Source organism: Ascidiella aspersa, chromosome 1 (assembly GCF_963924565.1).
Source record: "Ascidiella aspersa chromosome 1, kaAscAspe10.2, whole genome shotgun sequence".
Lineage (NCBI taxonomy): Eukaryota > Metazoa > Chordata > Ascidiacea > Phlebobranchia > Ascidiidae > Ascidiella > Ascidiella aspersa.
Genome location: NC_139447.1, coordinates 34,046,364 through 34,058,885, shown reverse-complemented (window position 1 = coordinate 34,058,885; position 12,522 = coordinate 34,046,364). Strand labels below are relative to the sequence as shown.

Here is a 12,522-nt window from a genome sequence, read left to right as displayed (position 1 = left end):
TCGATTTGTGGAAAGATTCCACTTGAAATGGGAAAGTCCACCTAATTCCAACAGTCGTGTTGTGCTTGTTATCTGCAAGCGCCTTATATTGATATTTTTAGTATAGCCGTCGGAAACCGCAAAATTTCTGAAAAAACACCAGAAGCTAGAATGGCTGTAACGAGGTCTACAACACTACTTGGAAGTGAGTGACCAGTCTTAAATTTTAAGACCACAAAAATTTCATTTAGGTAGCTAAAAATAACCATAGTGGACAAAACGTATTACAGTTGTAATTTGAAATGCTGTTTGATAAAATTAAAGACCGTGTCCTCTCTATACACCTTAAAAATACTAGACAATTGGAATTGCCATCACCTTTATTCCATTAGCCTACTTCAAACAGCACACATTGGCAAAACGTTTGTTTGATGCCGGAAATAAAGTTTGCTGTAGGAACAACGCATATTCACAACTTCAACTTTTTGTCGTAAGCTATAACAAGCAAATATCGGATTGCTGCAAAAGGCTTTTCAAAGGTCTCCATTGGAAACGCATAAGAAAAAGTCAAAAACGCGTTATACGAGAGTAGAAAGTGACTAGTTTTTGGTCGGGCAGGTATCTAATAAAGTTATAAATCGTAATTTCCAGCTTTGTTTAATATAAAAAAAATGTAAACGACACAAAGAAGTTTGCTCCTCAGGCTGCAAATCTTTCTAATGAATTAATCACGCCAAAGTTGTGCCCGCAACTGGAAATTTTAGGGGAAATCGTTTAATCACTTACGTCAAGAGAAAACCGCTGAAAGATAGCCAGAGGATTGCGGCTTTTCCAGCTGATGAATACATAGGCATAGACACCGAACTTTCAAAATTCAATGGCGTTTTTTCAGGCAGTGCAAAATTGCTCATTATCTACATACAAAATGTGAGCTCTTAGATAACAGCTTTTGCGCTGATGTATCTTTTCACCGAAACAAACCATTTCGCTATTTGATACCTTTCTAATGGCGCCTTTAGGCAAAACACTTTTCCATTAGAATGGGCAAAACGTAACTTTAATTAAAAAAAACAGCCATTACGTATAATTATAACACGAAGTTTTCGGAGTCTATGGCCTCGTGCCTACATGGTTATTCAGGAATTTTTTTTCAACACTTTTGGCGAACTAAAAATATGGGCTACAGAAATTGAATTTTTATTGATAACTTGGTCGAATTCCAGGGCGTTTTGACGCCCGGTCAGAAATCCAGGGCGTCTACAAATGCTCTACATCACACCCACATTCGGTGCCTAGGAGTAAAGTGGTGTCGAAGTTACAGCAAAACATTGAACGAAAACGCGTGATAAGAGTGGAGCAAGATAAACAACAACACCTCTGTTTCTGTTCTATTTAATATAGGCTACTGTCCCTTATATGCTGTTATTAACGTTTACACAGTACACATATTCGAACCACTGTAAACCAGCCTTCCTAGATATTACTGAATCACTTAACAATTGAACACTTCGTGGATAAAAAAATTGCAACAGATTTTTATACAAAAAAATTACTGAAGAAGATCTACAGTTTTTCAAACGTCCAAAACTAGATAGTTAACGCTCGACATTAACTGAATTTAAAAACTATTCAGAGACTTTTGAAACAAAATTATTCCAAAGACTTCCATACGCCAATTAATCGAAAAACAGTAAAAAAATTTAAAGACTTCTTGGCAACCCTGACCTAGTGACTCCCAAAACCTATTCGACTTCCCTAAAAGGAATATAATACGAAACCTAGTCTGCAATGAGAGTGGAACTCACAACCTTACCAACAGAGATAACGCTTACAAGTTACCAACCAAGGCTTAGATTACAAGTGAATTTGAAAACCAATCGACAGCTTCCTAAGATGACATGTACAATTGCACTATGACATTGTTGTTGCACAGTTCACTATTTACCTACGAATGGACTCATAATGACACGAACAGATATCAGTCTAAGTGCAGTAGTCTATTTTTTATTTGCTTTTCTTTTTCTTTTTGTTTCTGGAAGGGTTTACTCGCGAGAAAACGTCGTCAGTTGCCAATCCAGGCTTCATCAGGGATCCTTTCTTGGTGATGAATTTGCCTGAAAGAAATCAGAATAAAACACAGTTCGTAATAAGCTCAAAAAAGGCCCAAAATACTAATAGTACTAATAACGTTTAACTCAGAAAAGAATCTAAACCCGTCGGAATAAGGCCTATATTAACCAACCTCAGCCCTAGCTTCATCAATAACTCCTATAAAAATTTCAACCATAACCCAATTTCTAACCCCACGTCTACACAAAAACGACCGATGTCAGACAGGTGTACCCCAATCGTCCCATACCCTCTCCCTACAGTTTTGGAAGTTATTTTGTCCATTTGGGTTTTGGTCTTATTTAGATAACTTTAGATTTTATTCTGTCGTGGTTATTCCTGCGTATTTGGCTTTTTATGTCGTTGGTCTTAATAATATGGTATTTTAGATTATTCTGATTTAGATATTGTTGCTTTGTATGTTCTATTGTTCCAAAAAGTACTTTAAATCAAAAAAATGTATTTAAACTTTCAAAACTGTGATATTTCAAACGAAAGTTGGTACGATTGGTATAGTAAAATCACTAGCCGCACAAAATTAGCCAATATATTTTGATATATGCGAACAACCAGTAGGATCCTTGGACGATTTACCTAAATAATTATTGTGTTGTTTCGGCAATAAATAATTCGTGTAGTCAACTGGCAAAAAAAATGCTCTTCATTATAAAAAAACGAATACTGACCGCGTTTTTTTAGACTTTTTTTCTCTACTAAAGCAGCGTGGTTAATGCTATCACCACTAGAGCAATGTTTATACATTTAATATCTCACTTAAAGACTCTATTTCAAAGTATTTTTCAAACTAAGGCTGGTTTGTAAAAGTACGACACTTCCGTGAGGCGTAAAACTAACCTAATCAACTCGTAATTAACATTAGCAGTTTAACCCAACAAAGCAAGCAGTTTAACCTAACAAAATAACATTAACAGTTTAACCTATCAAATTAAACATTAGCAGTTTAACCTAACAAATTAAACATTAGCAGTTTAACCTAACAAAGTAAGTTTAACCTAACAAGTAATTACCATTAGGAGTTTAACCTAACAAACTCGTAATCTAGCAGTTTAACGAAGTTGTGAGACATCGAACCTGAAAATCCCTTGGGAAAGATTGGTTTCTTGAGAAGAGCGTTGAGCTGCTGTCTCTTGGACGCAAGAAGTTGCCTCTTCTCGTCTCCCTCGTCATCCTGGATCAGTTGATCTTCATCCAGGTCCATCTCCATCGCCTCCGCGTTCTTACGGAACCAGTCGTTGTGAAGATTCGTCTGCGTAAGGAGGGTTTAAATCAGGGAGTCGAACCGGAACCGAACCGGGAACTTTATGAACCGGGTTTGGGTCTTTTTTGTCCACACTGTAACCGTGCCTGAACAGTTTTTTGTAAGATTTTAAGAAACCGAAGCGGAACTGAACGGAATAATTTGAAAGAACTAGAACCTTAAATCGAACCGGAACCTGTAAACAAAGCGGTTCACTCCAGCATGACGTCACAACTTGTATTTTACAGAGTTAAGTTACCCATGTTCAAAATTTTATGACAAAAATATTAATATTGATTAAATAAAACGTTTATTTTTTATTTTTTATATGTTTCAATATTGAGTTGCTGTTTTTTTAGTACGTCACGTAACTTAGCTTAAATGACTTACAATTTAAAGATTATTCTCTATACATTTATTGACCCACATTTTTAGAATTAACTCAACTTACATTGTATCCGAACCAGAACTTTATGAACCGGTTTAAAAAAAAACAATTGAACCGGAGCTGAACCGAAACTTTTAAATTGCTCCGAACCGAAACCGGGACTGAACCGGATTCCGAAAACATCTTTGAACCCGAACCGAACCTGAACCGGAAAAATCGAACGGTTCGATTCCCTGGTTTAATTTTCAAAAGCAAAATGCAAAATGCAATGATACCTGTTCTACACTGGGCTGCGGAGTCGGTTAAAAGTAACTCAAATCCGACTCTGACCAACAAAAGAGGCAAACTAAGAAAAACCACAATCCGCCTCAGTCGACGACAAAGCTGCAGCCGCTACAAATAAACCTTAAAAAATCGAAAAAAAAAAACAAAAAAACTCTACATCACCTTCTTGATGGCGTGCGTCATCTTGTCGACGTCACGGGCCACGTTGACGCGTTTACGCACGGCGCCCATGAAGTTTTGGTCGACCAGGAAGAGGGGAAACCCCTGACCGGGCGATTCATCCTTACGCAGGGAGCGACAGATTCGCTTGTAGAAGAGCATCTCCTCAGGACTGACGAAGAGCAGGCTAAGGCCGTTTTTGCCTGAAAAGAAACGATCAGTGTTTTAAGCAAGTCATTTTTGCAAGACCAGGGTCTGAGCACGTTTCATTAAGCTGTAAAAAATCGAAAGGCTAACTTCGTCTCTAGTCTATGATGTCTCGTTCTTCTCAAGGTCAATTCAATCTCGCGGCGTTTGTGAAGTAACAAACTTGCAAACAAAATTAAAAAAATGTGCCTTATTTTCCTGGACTTTTATTAGTGGCTAAATAATGTTCGATAAATAACCTATAATTTTATAAAAAAATGAAAATACTTGATGTTTACCAAAGTCAATCGTCCAGAAGACTTCAAGTGATGCAAGTCCAAGTCAAGTCATTTTCTCCAAAAGATTTAAGTCAACTGAAGTCATTTAAAAACAGTGACTCGGGTAACAATTCAAGTCATTAACTTCTGTCATTACAACACTTTGGGTTGGTATTATTTCTACCGGCGGTCGACTGACAGACAAGTCCGACTGTAGCGCATCTGGAGCAGATTACAGAGGAAGATTATTACCTGATCTTGCGGCTCTTCCGCTCCTGTGGATGTAGGTCTCCATTGTTCTGGGAACTTGGTAGTGGATCACGTGCTTTACATCAGGGATGTCAAGTCCTGTGGTGATAACAACGAGTAAGCTCTCTGTAAGGTTTTTATGTTACTATATTAGGGGCTGCGGAGTCGGTTAAAAATAACCCGAGTCCGACACCCGAATCCGACTCCAGGGAACAAAATAAACTAAAATTCAAAACTAGATTTTGACGACATTTTAAACTGTACGACAATTTATTGAGGTATTGCACATTTCTTCATTTAGTTCGTATAACAATCATAGGTTAATAAATTTGGACGATTTTTCAACCGGCGAGCGTTCGTAAATCGTAACAGTCCAGTTATCCAACCCTTTATGAAAAAAGTTTGGTGACCTCTACTCTAATCCACAGTTTAAAACATCAAAAAAACCTTCATAATCCAGTTACCTCTTGCGGCGACGTCGCTAGCTATGAGGATTGCGTTCTCGTTAGCTTGGAACCTCTCAAGGTGCTTGAGCCTCTGTCTCTGCTGCATCTTCGCGTGGATGTGGAGCGGGGAGCATCCGAGGGCCTCCAGGATCCCGGAGAGACGAAAAATGCAGTCGATGCTATTTGTGAAAATCTGGAGGAAAGATTGAAAATGGCATTCAAGATTTTTCGTCAGTTTAAGTAGGCCAAGTGTGGATGTAGTTAGTGGGAATGCGGTAAGTAAATCCGAGTCTCATGTACTATTACTCAGCAACTATTTTAATACATGAACTGTCACAGGGTTGCCATACAATTCATGAAATTTGAAGATCTGGAGGAAGGATGGAAAAAGTCTTTCTAACACAATACACCTTTTTTAAGTAATTTCAATAAAAATATTAAAGTCAAGCGATCTAATTTTTAGGTCATTAAAAAGTGAGGGTCAAGCAATTGTTGAAGTTTCAGCCAAAAACCAGCTATAATAAATATATTTCAGTAAAAAATACAGTTTCCGTTTAACGCATGCCAAATCACTTTTGCCAAGCAGTTATAGTGAGTTCAACAAATCGGAAAGTTGTGCAAAAAGCTAAATTAATCGTATTTTATGAGCAGTACATTCCTTAGAAATTCTTCAAACAAATTACGCCGTAATTGGCGACCAAGTTCGAGAGGGTAAAACTACTTACGCTTGTATTTGACAGTTTCATGCCACAATCAATAAACACTTTGTTAAATACGTTAAATAAGTCATATTACGCAGTGGAGGAGTATGGCAATGCAGAAAACTAATATCTCCCAAAATGTGATACCAAACTGCTCAACAATAGCAGTGCTCTATTCGTTATGGAATAACGGAGCCTACCAACGTTCTCCCTGGAAAGGACTTGATGAAATAGTAGAGGTAAAAGTCCTTCTCGGCAACTTGACAAACAATCTTCGCCTCCGAAAGTGTTTCCGCTGTGACTTTAGACTGAAAATACAGAAATGCAATAAGTTTTATTTCTTAATGGTTGAAGGTTTTAGTTAGAAAGTAGTAGGAATATAAAAGCCCATACAGAAGTATAGCATTTTGTACGTTTCGACAAATCTATTTACACGTTTTCAGCATTATAATGTGTTTCCACTTATGTATCGTTCTAATACTCCTACTAGGTTACATTCCAATTTCCTATATACAATAAAATATTAAATTGCTACAACAATTCAGGCTCAAAAGCTTGACATTAAGTCGACTTAAATAAAAACAAAAGTTTCCACATTTAACAACGTTATATTTTTTTTCTAAAGACGGATTCGTTACAAATGACAGCGCTTCATTATTAAAATTTTAAATTAAGAAAATATTTTCGTTTAAATGTTAACAAAAAATAACAACACCTAATGGTATTACGGGTAAATGCATATTCTGCGAATATTTGGGCAACACTAGCGTTAAATAATAAAAGTGAAAAAGAATCGTTTTCACAAGAAAATAAAGATTAAACTAAGTACACAGAACAAAAATCAGTTTGTTTGGATGTTCTATGATAAATATATTTATCTCCTAAAGGCAAAAGATGACACACTAACAGAAAACAAACAGATTTTTGGTTTACAATTCTGTGCCTAATCTTTAGCATTAATGTACAACCAGAATTGTTTGTTTTCACCATTCGGATTCAGGCAATTCTCTTATTACATAGAAAATTCTGATTATATCACAACATATATGTTTATTGTTTAGGTTATTTACATTTTCGCCGAGAAAATGTTACAAAAATAAGCAGCAATTTCAATTAAGTCAGGTGTAGCCAACTTATGTTTGATCGCGATCGACAGGTTTAGTAAAAAAGTCACAAAAACACTTTAAACATTTTGTGAAACATTTTGAGCGTTAATTGCATTCCAAGCCAGCGATGGAGGTTAATTTGTTACGTCAAAGAACGCATTTTCTATTAGTCTTTTCCAGACATAATTGGTCATTTTATCGTTCTACTTGTGTTCCACAGCTACTGTAATGACGTAACACATATTCGAAGTGTTGGCTTCCGCTGAATTAAGCTATCAAAGCAAATTAAAAATGGCAATAAAGTGATAACTCCTACCGTTGTTAGATCGACAACAAATGGCTTTTGTCGCATCCCGATGCGTTTGGTCAGTTTCTCCAGTTTCACCGTCTTCGTCAAATCTTCTCCCTGCCACTTCGACTTTTTTCTTTCGGGTCCCCGATGAACCGTGGTAAGGGTGGCCGAGAAAATGTAGGTCTGGCGTTTCTGAAAAACGAATAATTGTGTTCAGAGTTGAAATAATAGTTTGGGAAAGGATTTACTATACAAAAAATTTACAAGGTGCGATTGACAAGTCTAGCTTAAGTATGACCAATATGCCGATACAAAATGCAAGTGGTATTATCGGTGTTACGTACTCGCCCGACACAAGGCTAAATAAAGTGTTAACAATGTCTACATTGGTGCAAATCCGATACAAAATTATTGGTTTGCGATTCAAAGCATAGTTTTATATAACCAGACAAAATATTTTAGAAATTGGTAAATACCATTCAAAATAAACTAAAGCCTTTTAATGCCATAGCACAATTCTTTTACTTCGCACGTTTATTAAGTTCGCGATAATAACTTCATATTTTGTTAAGTTTTATTACAGTAAGGGTGTTATTTGGTTTTGGATCGGACAACTCAGCACTTTGTTCAAAATATTAGTATAGGATTTAAAACACAAAGCGTCCGACATTCCAAGTCTAGATGAAATTACCTTCAACAAAAGAGGAAAGCAATTCATTGAAAATAAAAAATGACAGTTTTAGATATTTGCACCTATGGCAATTATCAATAGCTGTTTTTATTTAAAGAAACCTTAACTTGTTGAAAAAAGTATACCCGATAAGTGATGTTAACATTGCCAGTTGAACTTTATTACATAACAATTCTGCTTAAATTGTAAATAGTAAAAAACTTAAAAACTAGTTAGGAATGGTGCTAATACTTACCTTATTTCTTTCCTTGCTGTTAATAATGTCTAGAAGTTTGGTCAAATCCTCAAAATGTCCCTTTTCTAGCATTCTATCAGCCTCATCGATTACAAGGTATCCCAGGTTGTGGAGATTGGAAAGATAGGAATTTCCTGAACAAAATAAAATTATAGAAATACATATAAACAGGTAAAGTATAGAATAGCAGGATTGTAAAGTCTATACAACTAATTTAAAAATAAGATAAGACCCAGTCAAGCGGTAGTAAGAACCTCAAAGTCCATACAGAAGTAGGAAGAATTAACTATAAGGCTTCAAAGTACCGAGTCAAGTCAGTTACAAATTAATATCAGTCTAAGTCAAGTCAATTTCAACAAACAGCAAGTCAAATTCAAGTCTCAGAATTTACTAAAATGTATTCAATTTAAGGAGTTTAATTCAAGTAAAGTCATTTGAGTAAATGATTTAAGGTATTTGGTCAAATATATGATTTTTACCTACTATCAACAAAATCTAAAGATCAATAAAAAATAAAAGTAATAAATCTGCCTTTAAGATTTCGTAGAGATGTAACTTACTTACAAAGAATATAATTTATTATTCGATGTTATGCAAGGTTTCAAAACAAATAACCTGTCACACCTGATTCAATTAACTCCCAGAGTCGCCCAGGTGTTGCAATAACAATGTCGGGCTTTTTACTGAGCAGTCTTGTCTGTTTTTGTGCCGACATTCCGCCCACTATGGCTGCTGTCCAAAGACCAGAGTACTTTCCGACAGATGTCAGATGATTTTTGACCTTCAAAGAGTGACAAAAAAAATATAGTACATCATGAGATGCACATCAGAATGGTATCCTTGATCTAGGGATGTCTGACACCTGACAATTTGTTCCGATAACTTTATTGATATTTAGAGCAAAACGTATCGCGATTTTCTTCAATACCTAATAAGGTAATTACTGTGTTCAAACAACAAAATAAATTTAAAATGTTCAAAGGATGTTTTCAGGTCATCAGGCTCAGCTTTGCAGTTTTGTTATCTACAATTATTATTTGATAAATTTAAATATTTTTTAATTAATATAAAAATAAATTAAAAAACATTATATATATATAAGGTGGAATTGAGTTGGATAGCAATTCACATGATGGCTTCATTCCCATATTAACTTGATATAAGACTGGCACCAATACCGCCATAGTATAATTGGATGAGTATTGATACCGTCGCTTCGCATCAGGTATCGGCTACGATACGATATTATGCAACATGCCTAATTCTTGCCTTAGCATTATAAAACACATCGCAATAAAAATTATCCCGAGTTCCAATAAACAGATCAAGGTTATATAATATATAACCCTAATTTATCATTGTAACACATTCTAAGAATAGAAACCATTAGTCAAAAATTTAAGTCAAATTTATTATAATGCAACATATCAACGTGCTGCTACAAAGCAAAGAAATGTTTTACTTGAATTGCGAGTTCTCTGGTTGGCGTGAGAATCAGCGCTGGTAAAATCTTTTCCCCAGGTGACTTTGATGTGGTTTTATTGCTTTTATTTAGCACTTCTGGTATGTCTTCCTCAACATCGCTGGACAGGTTTTCTTCTTCTTCAACAGGCTAAAATAAACAGGTTAATAGCTGTAAAATTATTCTTCCGCCAATGTCTTTTATTCGCTGGAATTACAACTTTATATATAATTGATAAAATGCCTGACAGCAACATTACATTCATGTTAATAGCTATATATATATACATAACTAAAGATGAACTCATTATTATAGTTCAGTAATTATAATTTATATTTGAAATTCACTTAAATAAGAATTGTTAGGGGATTATAGGAAATGCTACACAATTACTGATAATATCGGCCGATATTTGGCTTCTACCGATATATCGGTATCGGTAAATGTAGGCCGATACTTTGACCGATATTTTAGTATAAAAATATGATATAATTTTCCTGTATAACAAGCAATTTACCCACTTTTTGATCGACAAATTTTGAGTTTTAGCGACACGCCAAATTAAAATGCAAAATAATTGTTTAATCATTAATAAAGGTATATAAACTAAAACGTTATTTGGATTTTATTTTTAATTAAATCGAGTTTTCAACATTTCCCAGGTATATAAAAAAATCGGTATCGGGTATCGGTTGACAAAATTGTGAAAAATCGGGTATCGGTCCAAAAAAGTGATATCAGTCGATCTCTAATTTTTACTATTACATGTTAACAAATCATTACGAAAATCTGGTATTGGCTAAAATACTTTTTAGGGGGCACCATGTCATTATGCAGTATTCAAAATGGACAACATACTGTTATATTGGATAGCTGATAAACTTATAAATGTGCCAGTTACTGAAATGTTAAATAAAAGTAACATAATTCAGGATAGGATGCATACTGTTTGACTTTCAGAATCTGTGTGAGTTGTTGCAGTTAAATTGCGTTCCTTGTCTTCAAGCAAATGGTGAATGAGAGGGATCCCAAATGCCAAAGTTTTTCCGCTGCCGGTTTCAGCTGCACCAAGAAGATCACGTTTGTCGCGAATTGCTGCTGGGAATATCTGAATATTGAACAATAACCAATTTTAATTCTCTAAATATAATACCATTGAATTTAATACTCTGTGACAAATCAATGACTTAGAATGGTGTAAAACCTGTATATCTGCTATTAACATATATACAGGTCTGGGAATTGATCCTAGTAATCCTTGCAAATGATCGTAGCAATTCGAGCCTTCCTGGTAAATCTTAAAATCTATATTAAAGCTACCCATATTTACTATTATTATATTAGAGGCACCCAGGGTCTATATAGGACCTAATAAAATCATAATTTAAAGTTAAATGATGAAACGAAGTATTTTTATGTTATGATGTTACTTAATGTCAGTAAAATTTAATGCTGACCTCGATCCATGCAGACCAAAAAAAAATTTTGGGGTCCGCGTTTTAAAAATGTAATCACTTTAGTTACAAAATTAATTAAATCTTAGTATAAACAAACCTGTTCTTGGATAGGCATGGGCTTTGAAAATCCCATTTCAGCCAATGCTTTTAGAACGCAGTCAGGAACAAATAGGTTTTGCCAGGCTGACACATCTGCCAAGACTACTGGAGTTTCGTCAGAAATGTTTTCACTTTGTTTGTTACTCTTGTTTTTATTTTTTCCTTTTGACTTGGAAACGGTGTCATGTGATTTTTTTAACTTTTTAGCAACCTTGAAGTTTGTTTCAGAGGGTTCAGACTCAAGAAGTTTTCGCTTTAAAGCTCTTTGCTTTTCAAGGCGACTCTTCTTTTTATGTTTGACAGAATTTTTAAGTGGTTTTGTCGGTGATTTTAGGTCAGAAGTTAAATCTGCACCATCATTGACCTGCAAAAAATAGAATCATGTTACATGAGTATTCACTCCGATTAAAAAGGATTTTTCTACTTAGTGGTCTCATTTTGAATAAACAACACAACAGTAGAGCGTTTAGATCATGGCTGTGGAGTCGGAGTCATACTCGGGACTCGACTAACATTATGTAAGGCTAGAGTCCAGGAGGTGCATTCGCAGTACTTAATTTTGAAACTGACAAGGCAAACCGGGAATAGGATATTGTGGCATATTTATCAACCACTTATTGTGGGTGGATGAATTATATTACACCGCTATGAATGGTTAATGTTATCCACCTTATTTTAATTAAATGGTTCAATTGATTGATTCATCTGTTTATATCCAAGATTACAATGAATTTCTGTAGTTTATTTTATAGAATGATTTTGAAGAAACGTGTAAAGGAATACAAACCAAGCATTTCATTATCAAACTTACTGTTATACACAAAACTATTTGTGTGGGAAAAATTAGAGTATGAGAAAGACGCATCACAATGTACCTCTGCTAAAGAGGAATATTTGCCTAAAATAGCATTATATCACAATTGTTACCAGTGAGTAGTCACTCAGCTCCTCAAACTGAACAAGATCCTTAAACATTGCATTCGGAAGATCCTTTCCTCCCACCACCAGAGGGACATTCTTCCAACTTTGTTGAGCAAGGATAGTTTTGATTTGTCCGTTGTCGGACATTTCAGTAATTTTTCTCTGCAGCTTTAGCAAGAACTTACAGACAACACATGTTTATTAAAATGTTAATGTTAATA

At 35.1% G+C, this 12,522-nt stretch overlaps 1 protein-coding gene across 1 annotated transcript; it reads right to left on the bottom strand.

The window, feature by feature from the left end:
* Positions 1–1,851: 1,851 nt before the first annotated feature.
* LOC146169919 (ATP-dependent RNA helicase DDX24-like) lies at positions 1,852–12,516 on the bottom strand. Its single transcript, XM_083390505.1, has 13 exons — positions 12,308–12,516; positions 11,379–11,744; positions 10,771–10,932; positions 9,825–9,974; positions 8,987–9,143; positions 8,363–8,496; positions 7,461–7,628; positions 6,239–6,346; positions 5,356–5,530; positions 4,895–4,990; positions 4,182–4,381; positions 3,181–3,355; positions 1,852–2,093 (listed from the first exon to the last, which is right to left on the bottom strand). Exons 1-13 carry the CDS (start codon positions 12,446–12,448, stop codon positions 1,984–1,986), a joined length of 2,142 nt encoding a protein of 713 aa, XP_083246631.1. The 5' UTR covers positions 12,449–12,516; the 3' UTR covers positions 1,852–1,983.
* Between the last annotated feature and the right edge of the window lie 6 nt (positions 12,517–12,522).

Coding starts and splice junctions, on each gene's coding strand:
- LOC146169919 (XM_083390505.1), bottom strand. CDS start 12,448: ATGTCCGACAACGGACAAATCAAAACTATCCTTGCTCAACAAAGTTGG. Junction 10,933..11,378: donor CCATGCCTATCCAAGAACAG/GTTTGTTTATAC, acceptor TTCAATATTCAG/ATATTCCCAGCAGCAATTCG. Junction 4,991..5,355: donor TAGCGACGTCGCCGCAAGAG/GTAACTGGATTA, acceptor TTATCACCACAG/GACTTGACATCCCTGATGTA.